The sequence below is a fragment of the Alnus glutinosa genome, chromosome 6 (genome assembly GCF_958979055.1).
Source record: "Alnus glutinosa chromosome 6, dhAlnGlut1.1, whole genome shotgun sequence".
NCBI lineage: Eukaryota > Viridiplantae > Streptophyta > Magnoliopsida > Fagales > Betulaceae > Alnus > Alnus glutinosa.
Genome location: NC_084891.1, coordinates 20,733,323 through 20,752,841, shown reverse-complemented (window position 1 = coordinate 20,752,841; position 19,519 = coordinate 20,733,323). Strand labels below are relative to the sequence as shown.

The following is a 19,519-nucleotide window of genomic DNA, read 5'->3' as shown; positions in this document are numbered from 1 at the left end:
GTTGATTTAAGGTTAACTTATATAGTCTTATACTCATACTTTGATACGACTTGAACTCGACACGCGATGCAATGACATGCAATTTTTGACATGACACGCAAGCTTAATTAACACGAACCCAGTATAAAATTAGAGGGTTGTAGTTGAAGTATTTGATCCGTTTAATTATATGGGTCGGATTATAATTGACCTATATAGTCTTATACTCATACATTGATATGACCCAAACCCGACATGCGGAGAAGAATTATCACGCCTAATTTATGTCATTGATGAGCATATCCAAATTAACCCACTGCATCGATCTCCTTTGTGATCATGATCAGCTGAAAATCTTCGCACATGAGAATATATCGATGATAGTGAATCATATAAAAATGAAATTACATTTCAACTAAATACATTCATAACCTTAGAGACAAATCAAGCTGGTTGAACTGATCTTCTTGGACATTCTCAGTACTCCTCCCATAATAACATGTATGATCAGTAGTCGACGAAGCAAACCTACCGGCATGTACTCCGCGGTGTTCAAACCCGGCCGGAGGTGGCTGAATACGCCGGATATGACTCGTACCAGCAGGCTGATGGTTTTGTTCTCCATGAGCTTTGACGGCGGAACTTAGCTGCCTGCTTTTCTTGGCCAATGTTCTTTCCAGCTTGTGAGCGTTTTGGTGGCCGCCAAGCGCTTGTGAGCTGTAAAACTTCCTTTGGCAGTAATTGCAAGAGAATACCCGCGGTTCGGCGGCCGGATAAGGAGGTGACGACTCGAGGAGGAGATCTAGATTTGGCTGGTTGTTGGGCAGGCTGAGATGAAGAGAAGTATTGGGTTGGAAATCCATGAGAGCAAGAAAGTGTCTATGGGAATTGAAATGAAAGAGTGGGGGATCGATGAGAGTATATAATATACAGAGGTTCACTGTTCCCTGCAACCACAAATAGTATAAAGAATGGAAAGATGGTGGCTTTGAGTAGTGAGTGCGAGAGAGAGAGAGAGAGAGAGAGAGAGAGAGAGAAAGAGACAGATAGCTGCAGAGATCAGAGGGGAATTGAAGGATTGTCTCCTCCATTAGTGGCAGCATCGGGATCGCTTGTCGGTCTATGAAATACTCCCATTGTATTGATCCCCCCACATATACAAGGAAAAATATGTTTTTGATTAATATTATAGAATATAGGTTTATATTATAGAATATAGATAGTTGATTTTTAAACTTGTTTATCTTTATTATCTTCATGGACAATTATAAAATACTGGATAGAGTTTTCCTTCAAATTAGTCGATCTATAAAAATGTTATGTGTGTCTTAATTTACGTGTAAGAAACACATAATTTTTTTAATTGTAATGAAAAAGTTGACATTTGCTCTTCTCACTTTGTCGTTGCAATTAAAAAAAATAAATTTCTCAAATGTAAAGAGACATATGACATATTTATAGATAGAGTTTAAATAAGTTCTTCGAACCCAATTTGGAAGAAATCTTTATTGTAAAATATTCATTTGTCATTGCAATTAAAAAAATTGTGTTTCTCACATACAAAGAGGCATGTGGCATTTTTATAGATTGAGTTGAAATAAGTCCCTCTAACCCAATTTAAAAGAAATCTTTATCATAAAATATTCTGTTTGTCTTTAATATTGGGGAAAACTTCACTTACTCTGAAAGTTGTAGCGTTTTTGCAATCATAAACTTTGAACTTTAAATTTTTGTAATGTTAGCATATCAAGAATCCCCCTTTTTATGATTTGGGTTAGTCAAGACCCTCGGGTGGCCGTGGGTCACCAGAATTTTTCGTATTTGTTTTTTTTTTTTTTTTTTTTTTTTAAATAAAAACAAAAAAGGAGCACTTTTGACATTTTAACAAAAAAATAAATTGGTAAAATTGAAGGGAAAAAATTATTCGGATGCTGATATTACAAAAAGTAAAAGCTTTAGGTTATGATTGCAGAAACATTAATGTTTCGAGAATAACTGAAGTTTTTCCTTAATATTGAGTTTGTAGGAGAATGCTTTTAAAAATGAGTTTTTATTTTTAAAAAAAAAATAGAAAAAAGAAAAAAAGCTGTTTTGATGTAATATAAATTTAAAATAAATTTAAATATTTTGGAAATTGTTAGTATTGCCAGCTAATACTTTTACTTTTTCGCTAAAAAAAAATAAAAATAAAAACTCTTCTAGAGTAGAGAACATTATCAAACGAGCACATTGCCTTGATCGAATCTTGTTTGATATTTTACCCATCTAATCATAGGTCCAGTCACACCTTCGTTTGATCTTACAACACCTTATCAACAGGGAGTTTGAGATTAAGCAGTAATCTTATCAAATTTCCAATATTAGAATTAGATGGTAAACAATATAAATTATCTTGCCTACACAAAAACTGCAACAAGATTAGAGACCATTTATATATGGCACAAATCATCCTTTGGAGTGTACTGCATGCACTATATCGTTAGAGCATCTACAATAGAATAGGTAAATAATTCATAATATCTAAATTTAACTGTTATGAGTTATTTTTTGTTTTCAGTAGAATAGGTAAAATAGATTTTTTTTCCTTCTAATATGAATAGTAAGAGCATCTCCGGCCAACAGAATAGGTAAATGATTCACAATAGTCAAATTTGACTATTATGAGTTATTTTTCGTCTCCAACAGAATAGGTAAAATATTTTTTTTTCCTTCTAGTGTGAATAATAAATAGACTATTCTGTTTATTCATTATTCACGCTACAAAAAGTTTTTTATTATTTTCTCTCTCCCTTTCTTTCTTTCTCTTTCTCTCTCTCCTTATTTTTTTCACATTTTTTTTTCCACATAAAATAGTATTTAAATGCAAGTAAATAGTAAAATACAGAATTTCTTAAAGAAAATATAAAAATAGCAATAGCTAAAATAAAGATATATCTTTTCAATATTACTTTAACTATTATTCCTAGAGATGCCTTATAGTGAAGCCAGGATAATCCTCCTCGACAATTTAAAGTTATCGCTCAGTCTTCAGTCTGATCATGAAAGACATTCAAACTCATAAAGCCCGTGCAATCATGTTGCTAAGTTCTAAATTTGCTTATATATCCCTCCTTTGACAAGTAAAAATAAATAAATAAAACTGACTAAAGACAATAACAAGGACATGTTCGGTATTCTCAATTAAAATAAGACAAGAATATAAATCAATATTAGTGGGAATTAGTATTACTGATAATCACAATACTTGCAATATATTTGTGAGCGTTGCTAGTGGTATTATAATTTTTATTATTAGTATTTTTATAAACAAATGTAAGGTTTGTAATTGATGAAATATATAATTAAATAAAAAAAATTAAATTGTTAACTTCTTCTCAACTATACATTCTGAATTATTTTACCATGGTATGGATTGTCATCATGAGTTTGTATGTGAATTGACATAATAGCCATGCAACTTTTTATCGAATAAGGGTAATGTCCAACGTCGTTGCTCCTCATTTGTTGTTGCTCAAAATCTTTAAGCCTTTCTTGCTATTTATTATTGAGATAGAACGACTCTGGCACGACTCCTCCATAGCGGACAAGTTTGCTTCAAGTTGTTCCGACACATTCTGCCTTTTCTTTTTTTCTCGTAGACCTTAGTGGTGCAGTACTTCCAAAACGCTTTCTAGAGTGGTTTCTTACGTTGTCATTCGCAGGGGATGGGGTGTCAACATCAGCATCCAAATCCACGTAGGCACAACCGTTAAGCAGCACTTCATCTAGATGTCTCTCATCGTCAGAGTTGGGTGGGTCTTGCGAAGATTCATGTTGCAACACGCCAATTACTGTGGTCTTATTGAACATAATCCCAATAGATTGTTACACTAGAACTTGTAGTACTTTAAATATTTTCCATGCACATTAATGCTCTGTTTGTTTCGGTGTAAAATGGTTTTCTTCGTAAAATATTTTTTGGGAAGTCATTTTTCGGTGTTTGGCGCATACGAAAAATCACAAATATTTTTTATATTTTCATTCAATCATATTAACTTATAAAAATCAATTTTTATTCACAACATAAAATATATTAATGTAAAATAATATAAAAAAAAACAACTAAAAAAATTATGTTTAACTAAAATATACACATTGACTAACAATAATGATATATTTTACAAATTGGGATTATTTTAAAAGATTATTTTTAAAGTGGCAGGAAGCCGACCGGATACCGGCCATTTGGCAGAGATTTGGCCGTTCTGGCCGAATCTCAGTCATCCCAGCCGTTCTAGCATGATCCCGGCCAAAATTCTGGCCATATTCCTACCAGTTTGGCCAGAATTTGGCACAGTATCTTCGAAATTCAGCGACGGTGGCTGGACGTAGCCGGATTTCGGCAGAAATTTTCAAATTCCGGCACTGGCCGGGTTTCGACCAGTGCTGAAATGTGGCTTGTCTAAAGCTAGCGATGGTTGCCAGATTTCGGCGATGGTCGACTGCTTAAGCATGAAGGTCAACTGCGTCATTTAAAATAGGGTCGACTGCGTCTGTCGTATGGGAAAAATGATTTACGCTTTTAAAAAGCGTAAATCATTTTCTAGAATTTACTAAGCATTTTTTGTCAAATGAAAATAATTTTCTAGTTGACTATTATTTTCGCCCCCACAAAACACTAAAAAATGCCGAAATCATTTTCCAGAAACCATTTTACACCGAAACAAACATAACATAAGTAGAAGTTAAATTTTATGTCTTTATGATATGTTTATTTTAATATATAATTTCAATTTTTAATTTAACATTAGAATATCAAATTCTTCGCTACACAACAATTATTCTGTATATGTACGGAAACACAACTTCAACGACATGATTGTAGGAATAATTATTTCATTACAGATTATATTCGTTGTAATGAACATATCTTAGGTTCTAATATTACAATTAGAGACTAGGATCTCATTATAATTACTCCTAATTGAGATGTTCAACATTTCCTCGAATGTACAATTATGTCAAAACGACATGGAAGAAAGAGAAATTCAGCCAAAAGCTAGAAGAAGAAAAAAAAAATAAAAATTTGAGGGGGAATTAAGATCGCAGCACTGCACTCAGTAATTTAGACAATGAAATAATATGAAAAACCTCATATATATGAGATTTACTATTAACATAAATTTCAAACTGCTTAATTATCTACCTAAATTATTAAATAAAATTTATGTAAAATCTCTTACATTATCTACCTAAGTTATTGTCATATTGACTAGACTGGTATAGATAATTTTTGTGCTCATATTAAGAGACAAGTTATGGAGGGTCCTTGCGGAATTTGCGGAAGTAGTTATCTGAACATTATAAGCGTCCAAAATGACAGACACGAACCTAATCCTAGGATCGTGACCATCAATCTATCAGCCACATAGTCAGAGCTCGAAGGGCAAAAGTCCTAGAAAATTTGTTTGGGAAACTGTACAGAACTGATCGACACCTCTCGCCATCGATCATAATTTATGCCTCCGTGGGACCCACGTTCCTTTTGCATGTAGGCCACCCATGTCTTCACTCTTCACTCCTTTACCACACATCCATCATAACCCATATGAATATCTCTCTCTCTCTCTCTCTCTCTCTCTCTCCATATTTAACGTTTGAAATACAACTGAGCCAAGCACATGGGCACAGGATATACAACTGTAGAATGGCAGACACGAAATCAAGTTTTTAAGGTTTATTAACATAAACAAAATTTGTTTTGCAACATGATTGTGGGATCATAATCTTGCAGGTCAGCTATGATTGCGCCGAGTCTTGTCTTCACAAACACCGCACAAACCAGCTGGAAGCTGCCTTACTGTTGCTGTTTTTGTTGGTCAATTATTCCCAATGTTATAGGTTCGAAACATAAATTCTTTGTAAAACAATACAACGTACAGCATATCAGTCTATGGACATGCAAACACCCCTTCACTTTTCGACGGTCTCAAATAAAGCTGATAATTTTTAATATAGTTCATAAATTTGACACGAATTTAATATGAAATTAAATAGGTCGGGTTATAGTTGGTCTATATAATCTTATATATATACTTTGATACGACCTGAACCCGACATACGATATAAGGGCCGACAATTTTTTACGTAATTCACAAAATCCAGCATGAAATAAGCAAGTGAAGGTTGAGGGGTCTGACCCGTTTAATTCAATGGGTCGAATTAGAGTTACCTATGTAATTTTAAATTTATTTCTCAACACAACTCGAACCTGACATTCGAACACAAATTACGACCCTTTGATCAAATGACATGGCCGGAGTCATATACATAAACTAGGATTAGCCCTGTAACGTTATTGTATGCTAATTTATCATGTTAGAAGTTAGTGGTGCTTTCCATAAAACGCCATTTATCTTTTAAAATTAAAAAAAATTTGGTTATACTAGAATTCTAGTATAACCAAATTTTTTTTTTGTTTTTTAATCTGTTAATGAACCCAAATCCACAAATAGGATTCTGGATCCACAAATCATTATTCATACATCAATTTCAACAATCCACAATAATTACATAATTAAGCTAGCTCACACACATGACACACCTTAATTTGCCTTTGTTAGATCTCATTTTCAATGGCTAAACCCAAAAACCAAACAATGAAGAAATACAATCTCATTTGTACCACATAACTGAAACAAAGATTTAAATATCAAAACAAGTTGATAGAATCATAATCTATATCATCTGTACCAGTTTTCTAGAAAACCTTCAAAATAGAATTTACAATTCTTATTGATCGAGTTCAGCTTTGAAAGCCAATAATATTGTTATCCTCTCATGCCAGGTGAGGGCTTAATCTTCTTTGAAAGAAATACAAGAAAATTGTAACACTAGTGTAGTGCCTTCACATACATGGCAATATGGGCAATCCGCTCCCTAGCCTCATCTACGTACCCTTTCCAAAAAACTGCACCACGGAATTTGATCATACATAATATTTAGATCTTCAATCAAGCTAGCTAGATTAATATATCAAACTGGAAAAGAAAAAATAGGAAAAACATCTGAAGGATATCAACAATCCTCTTACCTGTTCTTTGATGTTTGGCTCCCCTGTTCCATCGCATCATGCAACAGACAAATCCAAGATTTTTATAAGTTTACAGTATATACCCTTCAATCTCTTTGATAAGTTTACAGTATAAGATTAATATACCCTTCAATCTCTTTGATAAGTTTGCAGTATATTATTACCTAGACTATTAATAAGATTTTTTTATTGATAAGTGGTGAATTTCTAAAGTTGGCTTTAGTGCATGTGCAATTTTTCTTTTTCTTTTGTTCAAATTCGTCACATCTATTAGGTAAAAGATTCCACAATATTTTGTCAGCTTAGTTCATGAATGTTTATTAACCAAATCACTGTGTTGGATTTGATTTTCAATGTTTTAACTAGTACTTGGAATTTTGTATGGTATTGAAAGTGCTACATAATGAAATTGATATTAAAAAAAATAAAATTAAACAATCAGCAAAAAAAAAAAAAATCCTCGATCATTATCAGCAACAATAAGGAGTAGTCGTCGCTCATCATCGTCAAACCAAATAATACTATTATCAATGACGTGTTGTCTCATTTATTATATTATAATTATCGTCATTGATAACCTATTATCAGCAACGACACCTAAAGTCAGTTCTGGTGTGCATGTAGGTTATCATTTAAGTCGTCACTGATTACTATTAATGTCAATTTGATAGCTCCGACAACTTTTCGACCTCTAGCAACCGATCGCGACCAAGGCCAAATATTTTGTGGTGCATACTCATATGCTCCAACAACAGTTATTGTCATCAATCGAATTATGCTTTGGTTATCAATATATATGGTTCTTCATCACCCATATATGCTCTCTCTCCCTGATCGAGTGCTTTGTTGATCTGATTCATGTATGTTTTGTGGTTGTAGTGACATGTATGATGTATGAGCTCGAAGTGGGTTTAATTTTATACATATGCCCATGCGTGGCCAGCCTTTTTGGATGTTGAAACTCAGCTTTGTGTTTCTTTTTTCATGTTGCTTTTCAGTGCTGTTCTGAAATTGAGATAAACTGGGATCCTACATCAACCCACTTTTTGGCGTCTGCACTTTTTGCACTTTTTTTCCTGTTTCAGCGTTGGAACGTACCATCAACAAAAGATAGTGGTGTCTTCGGCTGCATGCATGATCCACCATCCATCATCATCATATCATGTTGTCAAGCAATTTTGATGGCGTACGCTACTCTCAGCTCTTCTGACCATGCAAGCTCTAGCAAGATTTTTTAGGTAGAGTACTCTTAACTCTGAGTTTCCCATATTTCCAGTTTAAATATTATGAATTTTTTTTGTTAAAAACTGTTAACGCTGTTTGAACAATGAAATGACACTCTTTGGATAGTGTCATTTGAACAATAATAGTGTTAATTAGTGCCGTTCGAAGAGTAAACGGTACTAATTTAGAATCCTAACTGTCACTATGTTTAGCACCGTTTTTAAAGCGGTACTATTCAAACAATACTAATAGCCCTTTTTTTTGAAGCGCCGGTACGTAAAAATATAACTAGAGTTCTTCTTTGCCATGCCCACCCAAGACACAGTTTGCAGACATCCGAAATGATAGTATGAAATAATTAGAATTTTCATTCCGATTTGGCAATATGCCGTGCATGATTACTGAAACGCAACACGTAATTCAGTGTGCTTTATGAAATTGCTACCCTATAACCAAAAACATTAGTGTCAACTATTTCAGCTTTTGAATTAATCAATATTTCTTTCAATTCGATCTCTTCATATATCTACTTAAATGTATCTTCTATATCAGACACAGATATATTGTTCTTCTATTATTTTTGTACAGAACAAATTATATAAAAACAAAGCAGCGTACATATATATAGCAAATCTGATGTTTTTAATTTGGGTAAAAACTTCGAAACATTTATTATTGATACAAGAAGAAGAGGAAAATATATATATACACACACACACGCACATTAACACTGTTGGTACAGTTTCCGGTATGGTGTGAATCTGCACGTTCCTTTGATGTTCTTCACGCTTCTAAATAACTCTGCAAAACAACAAAACCTAGGGACCCTTCCGGGGGTCCCGCTCCGATGCCTAAGTTAGCTTCTGTGAGAAAATAATGCTCTATGCATAAAATTAAGTCTTCGTTTATACCTGGGGTATGAGCCTATTTATAGGCATAGAGGTGGAGTCAAACCTGGATTAGGATTCCTGCTTCTTGTCGATCTAGAACTGTTGTCAGAGTTCTAATTGGTATTTAATCCTTCTTAGACTTCTAATTTGATCTCTTCTTAGACTTCTGATCTGATATCTTCTTAGAATTCTGATATGATCATTATTCTTATCTGTTTGAACCTTATTTGACTTTTGAATCTCCTCTTTGGATCGGGTTGAGTGGGATTTATCCCCAACAAACACATATATATCCTTCTTAAGCTACTACTCAATTGTCAATATGCCCCCCAAACTATCAATTGTGTCAATATATTCCTCTTAAATTATCAAATGATGTCAATGTGCCCTACAATGACAAAAATACCATTAATAAAATTATAAAAATTCTTAAAAACAAAACAAAAATTATTATTATTTTTTTTTTAAAAAAAAAAAGAGGAAAAATTCTTGTTTAGATTTTGTTTTATATAATTTTAGTTTGGGCCGTCCCTTGAATCTTCATTTTTCTCGTTTTTTTTTATTTTTTATTATTATTATTTTTTTTAATCTTCAAAAGAAAAAAAAAATCTTTTTTTCAATTTTAAAAATAAATATATTTATTTTTTAGTTTTTTTTTTCAAATTTATAAGGAATATATTTGCCTTATTAAAACATTTTTAAGGTTATTTTTATTTTCTTATTAGCTTTAGGGGATATTGATATTTTTTTATAATTTAAAAAACACATTAATAATACAGTAGTAATTTAAAAGGTATGTGTTTTCTTTTCATATATATATATATATATATGAAGCAAAGAAAAGAAGAGATGAAGATAAAGCCTGAGGTGGATGGGAAAGTGGCTCGTGTTGCGAGAGATGAGAAAGGAATGTTTAGCAAGTAGTATGGGTGGCAGACAAAAGGGCAACACAAGTTGACACAAGAAATTGACTCGTCGGGGGGTATTGGGAAGCCGAGGTGTCAGCACTGAGGTTCTTAAAGTGGGATGAAGATAAAACTCATATTTTGTCAGAGGATCTCTATAGTGCGTTTGGGTATTTGATTTTTGATATTAATTTAGTTTACAAATTTTGAGGCAAATAAAATGTGTTTAAATGATAAGTAGAATTTAAATTGAATTTGAAATTATGTTTGTGTGAGAATTATATGAGATTGTTTTTTTTACGGATAACCATGATAAAAAATGATTGGAGGTATGAAAAATTATGTATAATGATTGGAGTTATGAAAATTAGTGTGAAATAATGATTGAAATAATTATTATTTAATATAAATAAATATGAATACATTATAAATAAATAATTATTAATATAAATAAATATGTTTTTTTAATTCAAGAAAAATATGGATTTTTTAAAAAATTCAAGAAAAATCAATATATTAAACAATAAAAAAAATCGATATGCTAAAAAAGTAAGAATTTCATTAAATCCAAGAAAAATGGAACACCCTTCTAGCATGTTCTCCAAGCTTCACTCTCACTCTCACTCTCACGCTCTCGATCTCCCTATTTCTCTCTCTACATTTTCCCTTTCACACACTCAACCTGACCAGATCCGAGCAGCAATGGAGGAAGCATAGGAGTTGGTGCGCGCGAAGGACACGAAGGAGGGATGGCGGATGTCGAGCACCTGTACGAGGTGCTGGAGGGCTCGCAGAAGAGCCTGAGCGCGGCGGAGATGACGGCGCTGGTGGACTGCTGCTTGGATCTCCTCATGGACAATAACTTAAGGGTCTCGTAGGGGGCTCTCCGTGACCACCTCAAGCTCCACTTCAACGCACTCTTCCCCACCATCATTGAACGCCTTGGAGAAGCCAAGTAGCCCGTCCGCGTGAAGGGAAAGAGCGGTGATGTGAATATCCCACGAGTGCTTGGCGACCTGACAGATGGGTAGCCGTCTCAACTCATCGGTAACCAAGGACTGCCATAGCCAGAACCTCGCCTGAAACCCCCCGGCGTAGCCGAAGCTCCGAGCATTGTACGCATCTGCTACCTTGGTCCACGCAAAAAGCGGATGAGACGTCGCCTACTTGTTTGACACTTTGGTTGACGAAAAAAGTGAATGAAACGTGCGTTGGAAGAGCGAATCATGCGTTGGAATTTGGGATGAAGCTTGAAATTATTTGAAGCAAAAACGGGTTTAATTCGAGCAAATTAGGATTTTATTCAAACACCCGACTCACCTAAAAAAACCCGATACTATAGCAAAAATAATCTTGATTCTTTTTGCATCCAAACCCACCATACGTTTGGGTGTTTGATTTTTAAAATATAAATTGAATTATTATTTTGTGCGCCAATTTCGAATCAGAAAAAGATGTTTGGATGTTTAGTAGAATTTGAATTATTTGAAATCATGTTTGGTGAGAGTTGAATGTGATTATTTTTTTCACGGAAAATCATGGTAGCAAATGATTAGTGATATGAAAAGTTGTGTAGAATATAATATAAGATATTTTTTTCCCGAGTTTTTATTATAATATATTATATTATATTATATTCATACATGTTGTACGCCATTTATTGAACTGAGCAAAAGCAAGCTGTAATTGCTTGCTTTTGCAAGTTGCCTATCAAGTGGCATGTAATTCGGACTGTACGATTATCTCATCAACATCACGTGTTTATTTTGCTTTGGAATTCGGATTTCATTCAAATGAGTTGGGGTGAATTCGAGTAGCATCAGAATTTTATTCAAGGATCCGGATTTTCAAAAAAAAAAAAAAAACTGACACTACAGCAAATAGAATCAAGATTCTTCTTCTTCCCAAACATCACATTACCCCCTACCGTTTACCCTAATGCTACACCCCTTAACCCTTTCCTATTTCAGCCTTTTCTCTTATCGCCCCTACCTTTTCCCACTTCTAACTTCTCACCCTTCTGCGCACCACCTGCCTTCTTCTTCTTCTTCACATTGTCAAACCTTTGGGCCCTTCACACTTGATACTCTCCACATCTGTACTCCCTAGCCCTGGCACACTCATGCATATGTCTGTCACGCTCTCCACTGTCACCCACAACTCCACTGCCCTCACCATCTGATACGTCACCACTGTCTAATCCATGTACTTGCACACACGTCTTCTTCTTCAGCCTTACACGGTAAACACCCCTTCAGTTCTTCTTCTCCTTCGGTCGAATTGGCCTTCGTCTTTGATCTTTCTCATCCTTATTGACTTCGTCTTTCTCTGTTTCTCCACAAATCTAGTGATTTCTGAAGCAGGTAGAGCAAAAGAAGCAGACAGTTAGGTTAGATCTGGATCATTTTTTTTTGTAGATTTGTTCTTTAAATCTGGTTCATTTTTAGATCTGTTCTTTAAATCTTTTGTTTTGGTGCTTGAGTGTGTTCTTGCTTTCTGATTTTTGCATTAAATGATGAAAAATGAAAATTATATATGGCTTATGATAACTTACGGTAGATCTGTTGTATTGGGTAGATAAAACAATTTGTGATTTTGATATCTTTTGGGCTTTATTGACTTGATCATGTTTTACGAACTGAAATGTGTTTTAGTTGTCTGTTATCAGTTATGTTACAATTCTCACAAAGTAGCTTCCATTGACTTAGATATATGGTTGCTTAAATTGGTCCAAAACAACTTGTTGGCATTGTAGAATGTGGTGCTGCAAGTGCGTTGTTCTGTTGGATTTAGTACAAAGTGAAAATTGAAGCTTTGCAAGGGTGAACAAAGAGTTGGGTTGACAGCTTGTGAGGGTGATTCTGTTTAGGCTTTTTTAGAACGTTTCTATGAGTTGAAAGATTTAGCAAAATCTCACCATGTTGCCTTTAACCTTAAGGTCTCATACTTTGAGGTCTTTGAGGAAATCATAGATTTGCATTGAATATTTTCCTGATCAAAATTTGATGGAAGTAAACTCTCTTGGAATAAATGGACACTTAAATTTTGAAGATTTTAAGCTGAAGTTAAGACTTATAGAGGGCAAGCTATGTGGTTATTACTAAAGTTTATGCATGTTGTGTTGAGATGAGTGGGTTTTGTTTTGTGATTTTTTCTTGCTTGATTTTTTTTGGATTTGAACAATTGGTGTGTTATATTATAGGGGTGAATCACAACTAGGCCTATTATAAATATGTCAATGAGTTACATGACAATCCTGCAACATTATCTACAAATGTTGGTATCCCCTCACCTTCCTTGCAAACAGAATTGGATCCCTCCAAGAAAAAAAAAAATCAAAAGCTGTGAATCATTCAATTGTATGGTCGCACTATACAAAAGTGGAACCAATTGACAAGGAAAACCCTAAGGCAGCATGCAATTTTTACAATAGGATCAGGGTGTCACTGGAGAAATGACACTTTAGCTTTGGTGACCCACCTTAACTTTAACTATCCAACCTTTCCACTTAGAAAATCGGAAAAATCAAATGTACCCAAAGGTCAAACTCTGTTGCAACCGTCATTTAAGGAAATGTCAAAGGGCGCTAGTAGCAATACAAACCAATTGGGATTTGTGAAGTATAATCCGATTAAAAAAAGGAAGTTGGTTGTTCAAAATTTCATCAATGAGGAATTGCCTTTTAGGAATGTGGAGAGTGATGGGTTTAGAGAATTGATGAATGGAATTGAACCAAGGTTCAATTTACCATGCCGCATTATTCTACAAAAGGATTGCATGAAACTATACGAGGAAGAAAAACTTCATTTGAAGAATTTTTTAAGGGGTAAAAGGATTTGCATCATTACCGATACATGGACATCTCTCCAAATTTAAACAACATGGTTGTTGCCACTAGCTTCATAGATTTTGATCGGAGAATGCATAAAAAAATAATCAAGTTCAACTTAATTTAAAGTCATAGGGGTGAAAATATTGGAAGAATATTGAAGAATACATTAGTTGAATCAGTGTTCACTATTACAGCTGATAATGCTACAGTCAATGATGTGGTGATTGATTATATGAGAAAGAAGTTGAATGACAAGAGAGCTACTATTTTGGAAGGTGAATTCTTTCATATTCGGCGTGCCGCTCATATATTAAATCTTGTTGTAAATGAAGGCTTGAAAATGAAAGAATTGGAGTTTTGTTTTTCTAATATTAGGAACGCAGTGAAATTTGTGAGGTCTTCACCACAGAGAATAATAAGGTTTAAAGAATGTATAACGTGTAAAAACATTCAATGTACGAAAACGGTGTTTTTAGATGTTCAAACAAGATGGAATTCTACGTACTTAATGTTGAGTTCGGCTGAGAAGTACCAAAACTTTTACTCGACGTGAGGAGTAAGATGGTAATCCTTTTGTTGTCCCTAGCTACACTAAGTGATAGAATGCTAGGGAATTTGTGAAATTTTTGAAAGCTTCAAGGCAAGGTAAAATAAAGAAACACCCCTCAAAATAAAGATAAGTGAACACAAAGAAGAATGATTGTATACAGCAATTAAGAAGGAAGTTAAGAAGGAACTAAGTTCTCGGCTCCAATCAAGGCTGTGCAACCCTTGGACTGTAAGTTAGACAATGTTAAGAAGAAATGTTACAAAAGCTCAATCTCTTGCATAAATATATTATTAAATATGCACAAAGCAAAAACATTTCTCATGGCTATTTTTACATAAAATTAATTTGTAGAGTCAATAAGTCCATATAAGAAGTATATGACAAAAAAAACCAACAAATACCTTAACAACTCTAGATATACAACGGGAATTAGTTCTTTTTTCGGTTGCTTGTAAAAATGTAGTCTTAGAATCTGGTAATCTTTTTCTTGTCAAACACCCTAGTTCTGCTGTCTAAATCCTCTTCATCTTCATTATCATTTCCATCTCCAGCAAATGGAATGGATATTTCAACACTTTTGGTAGCTTTTCTTTTTCCAATGTTTAACTTGGCATGTAGTTTACTTTCAAGTGGGTCGTTTGAAGGTTCAAATTTGGCTGAATGTGAAACCTTTGCACCCAGTCCAAGACTACAGGAAAATGTGAAGAGTTGCGATAAACGGCTTACAATGTCACAATAATAGCTATAACAGACAGTAAAGATGGTTGGACTAACCTCTTAGGTCGAGCCTCTGATACTACTTTTGTTGGTTCATCTTCTGCAGCTTTGGTCATATTATTAACCCATTGTTTAGCCTGCATATCAGTAGATTGCCAAGCACAAAGAAAGTTACAACCTGAGCATAGGATGGAGAATTGACAATAACGATGCAATGGAGAATGTAGAATTCATCCTACATTATACAATTTTCCATACTCTAGTGTAGATACTTTTGTGTATAATTCTATGGAAATGATATAACCCAAAGACTCCATATGACCTTCGGCTCTCTGGATGGGACAAGCATGCAGTCCTAATGTCCACACAAACATCATGACTTTATTGATTGAGAGTGCATGCCATTTTAGCTGACACAATTACAATCAAAGTAACTTATCCAAAAAAAGGTACAATCCAAATTTTGACATCTTATTTTGGTGGAAGGTTAATGCACAACAAATGGATGTATAATAACAGGGAACCAACTCCAGGGTCTCCAGTTAATAAAAATATTGAGACCAAACAAGAAATCATCTAACCATGAAAGAAAGCAAAATAAAGATGGTTAGTAAACTACACATAAATACCAGTTGCTGGATATTTATGTATAACACCTCAGGAGTAGGAAAAAAAAAATGGCAGATTAGATGGACGTGTGGGATATTTTTTTGGCATGTGAGTTGGCATCAGTTTTTTTTTCTTTATGATTAATTCTGGATGTCCTTAAATTCCGTGACCTGCAAGTTCATTGAGCCTCCTCTTTCAAGACACGTACACCTCTAAGTCTGATTTAAACACTAGGCCTCACTTCTTCTTCTTCATCCCTTCTAAAACTGAGAAGTTTGCAAATCAAAATAAACCCACAGGTATTCTGAGTTTCTCTTCTTGGTATATTTTATTTTGTTTCTTTAGCTTTATAGGTATATTTATATTATTTTTTTTTTCTCTCCTCACTACCACTCGCACAAGAAGTCTCAGTCCCATCTTTTTCTTTCTTTTTCTTTTCCTTATTCTTTTCTTCTTCCTTCTCTGTTTTTATTCTTTTCTTTTCCTTCTACCCGATTAGAGAGAGACGAGAGTTTGAGTTAAGGGAGAGATGGGATTTTGGCCGAGAGAGGGAGGGGAGGAAGAGAGAAGACCCAACCGGTGGGCTGGCCACGAGACTGGGCAGACGACGCCACCGGGTCGGCAGGCCACGACCCTGCTTCAGCGACGTCACCAGGGGTGTTTTCCGGCGAGTTGTCCGGTACCCATACTGTAGGAAGCTCATTTTCTCCATGGGTAAGTGAAAAATCCTAGTTCTTTTATCATTTGGGTTGATTTTCGGAATGATTTTGGGGGTAATTTCTTTGGGTAAACCGTGGAGTAGAAGGGAAAATTTCTGAAAATTTGGTTTGGTGATGATATTTAAAGTAGTTTTTGGATGGGTTTTGAGTTTGGCTGTGTACCGTGATTTGTGGTATTGATGATTTGGTGGTGTATTTTTCGGTTGGGTTCTATGAACGGAGGTGTGGGCTTTGACTACTGGGTGATGCTGTTTTATTAAGAATGGTGTGTGGGTTTTGTGGATGAACGGCCTGTGGTGAGTGTGCTTTGTATCCTCTCTTTTGTTTTTTTTGGGTTTTGGCCGTGTGAGTATATGATTTTGGACTGCTCTGTTCTGTGTTAGTGCTAGCCAAACATGTGTATGGCATGACATGTTATAAATGGAGTACTTTTATTTAAACGTTTATCTAAAATTCAGATGACCCCTCTAAAATTTACCCTTGTGTTTTGTTTAGGTAGAAGGGCATTCCAAACGTTAGTTTAGCAAGGTAAGGGGATACAACACCGAAAAACCCCAACAAGATTTTATTATAAATCTTTTGAAAAAGTGTTGGGGAATTTTACGAAGCATTTACTCATGTGATCTTAACTATATCTATGTCAAGCTTTTATTACTCATATGTTATTATTCATGCAATTTTGTGCATAAATTTATAGTTATGATTAAGAGCATTTTAAAGTTATGGATTATGCATATTTACAGTTGTGAATAAAAGTATTTCAATGTTATGATTATAGAGCATTCCAAAGTTTATGAATTATACATGGATACAGTTTCGAATGAAAAGATGATTTATAGTTTAAAATCTACACATGACTATAGTTATGAAAACGACTCTTACAGTTTTAAGGCAAAGTATACATTTATAGCAGAGCCTACAGAATTACAGAAATCGTTCATGTACAGTAATTGTTTAACCCTAAGGCACTATTACAATTATGATCGGTACCATAGAGGGTAGCATGGCAAGCATACCAAAAGAAGGTGTGTGCTACCGGTCGAGGTTGGCCTTCACCTAGGGAAGATCTCCAACCCGGCGACTCTTCTCTGTGACGACAGGTTGAGTCCATAGGTCCATGGGACAAAAACCAACGTGCTCCGCTCACGGGAAATAGTGGTGTAGAGTCTATAAAAGGTTAAACCATAGTTACAGTTTTAAGAGAAAATAGATGAAAAGAATTTACTTGATCATTCATAAACCTCTCATGCTATTATTCATGTTTCTTGTTCATTTATTTTAATTTCTGTTAATTATATTTATAAATTCAATTTTCATTGTTCATTTGGTTATTTTGCATAAACTGTCATTATGCATGATTAAAGATTATGGCATGAAGATTTTATAGCATGTTTTATTTCCCTGGTGTTGTAATTTCCTTACTGAGTTATCGAACTCACCCATTTTTCCTCAACCTTTTTCAAATGGCAGTATACATTATAGTGTTGAGAGACGGAGTGCCAGTAGGCCTGTTGGTGGTTAAGGACCCCCAAATCTGACCCTATGAGTGGGAGACATGGACCTATTGTATTATAGTGTAGCTGATGTAGCAGTCTAATTGTAATATCAGTTAACAGCCTGGAGATCCTGTCATTTCCGTGGACTGTAGAGCAACTAGTCAGATACAGTACAGCTTGTATGTTTTTGTAGCTGTACATCATGCAGTCCTACTTGTAATTAGGAGGACTATCAACAACTTAGTTGTTGATTTTTGTGTATGCCTCTACACTTTTGTTAGGAAAATTGAAATGAACAATAGTCCCTGGTAGTATATATATTTTGATGCAGCTAATGATATTATGAAAATACTCATTCATGTGTGCCTTAATTCTTTTAGTCTTTAATTAATGTTGTATGTATTTATTTAGTTTGCGTTTCCCTTATTTTCCAAAAAGGGGGCGTGACATTATGAAAATAAAAACTTAGCATTTTTTCAGTGTTTAACATAAGCTCTTCAAATTTTTTTCCCCCAGATACTAGGCATGAGTTTATAAAAACATATTCCTAGAATTCTCTAACAAATTGGTTTCCAACAAACAATTTTTTTTCTTCCCAAATACTAGGTATGAGATTATGAAAACATAATTCTAGAATTTTCTAACATATTGGTTTCCAACAAACAGATAAAATCAAGTGAGGACCAAAGAATGGAAAAAATGGCTTGTGTCCCCCCTAGTAGTCACTTGAAATATGTATCAGTCTCACATTAGAATGTTCACTCCAATGAAATTCAAAGAAGCAAAAGCACAAATGCAATTAAGAACATCACTTGCTCATTGTTCAAATTTCAAAAGTAAGGAACAGTTACCAGTTTCAACCCCATATCCAGTTTAACAATTTGAGGAAGACTGGTTTTTCTGTAGTGTCTCTATAGTGCCCATTGCAACTTCTTTGCCAACCTAAATAATTAATGGTCCCAATCACAACCGAGAGAGTCAAAATATGAAATACAAATGTCTATGCGTTTGTGTGTCATGGTATGGTGGAAAAGAACAAAAGAATAAGAGAAAAATAGTAAGACAACTACAATAGCAGCAACATTCAAAAGCGGTCTTTTATAATGATTTGTTAATCCCCCTATAGGATATGAGATGCTCTAAAACGGGCTTTTTCATAAATTTATAGTCCCTAGTGACATTGGCTAGACAAAATTAAAGCAATGCCTTTGTTTTTCTTCGAGTTTGAATCCTATTACCTTTGTTTTGCAACCAAAAAAAAAAAAAAAAGGGTTCGAAAAAAGAATAATACACATGCATGTGACGTCTTTCTTCCAAAGAATTTCCATTTCTACAAAGCACTAAACCATGTAAATCCATAATACCAATTTGTTTAGCGAAGTTGCTGCACTAATTGGCTTTCGATTCTTAGGATGCCATATTTGAGACGAAGTTCATACTCATCACTAGGGGTGTACAAGCGGTGCGGTTAATAACCGCGAATAACCGGTAACTGGCCATAACCGGCAATAACCGTTAACCAGAAA

General features: G+C 34.5%; 2 protein-coding genes across 2 annotated transcripts; both read right to left on the bottom strand.

The window, feature by feature from the left end:
• Positions 1-260: 260 nt before the first annotated feature.
• On the bottom strand, positions 261-1,074 carry LOC133872080 (zinc finger protein 2). The gene has a single exon (XM_062309596.1). It carries the CDS (start codon positions 1,068-1,070, stop codon positions 405-407), a length of 666 nt encoding a protein of 221 aa, XP_062165580.1. The 5' UTR covers positions 1,071-1,074; the 3' UTR covers positions 261-404.
• Positions 1,075-14,917: 13,843 nt separating this feature from the next.
• Positions 14,918-18,859, bottom strand: LOC133871598 (uncharacterized). The gene is made up of 3 exons (XM_062309025.1): positions 18,845-18,859; positions 15,227-15,306; positions 14,918-15,140 (listed from the first exon to the last, which is right to left on the bottom strand). Exons 1-3 carry the CDS (start codon positions 18,857-18,859, stop codon positions 14,918-14,920), a joined length of 318 nt encoding a protein of 105 aa, XP_062165009.1.
• Between the last annotated feature and the right edge of the window lie 660 nt (positions 18,860-19,519).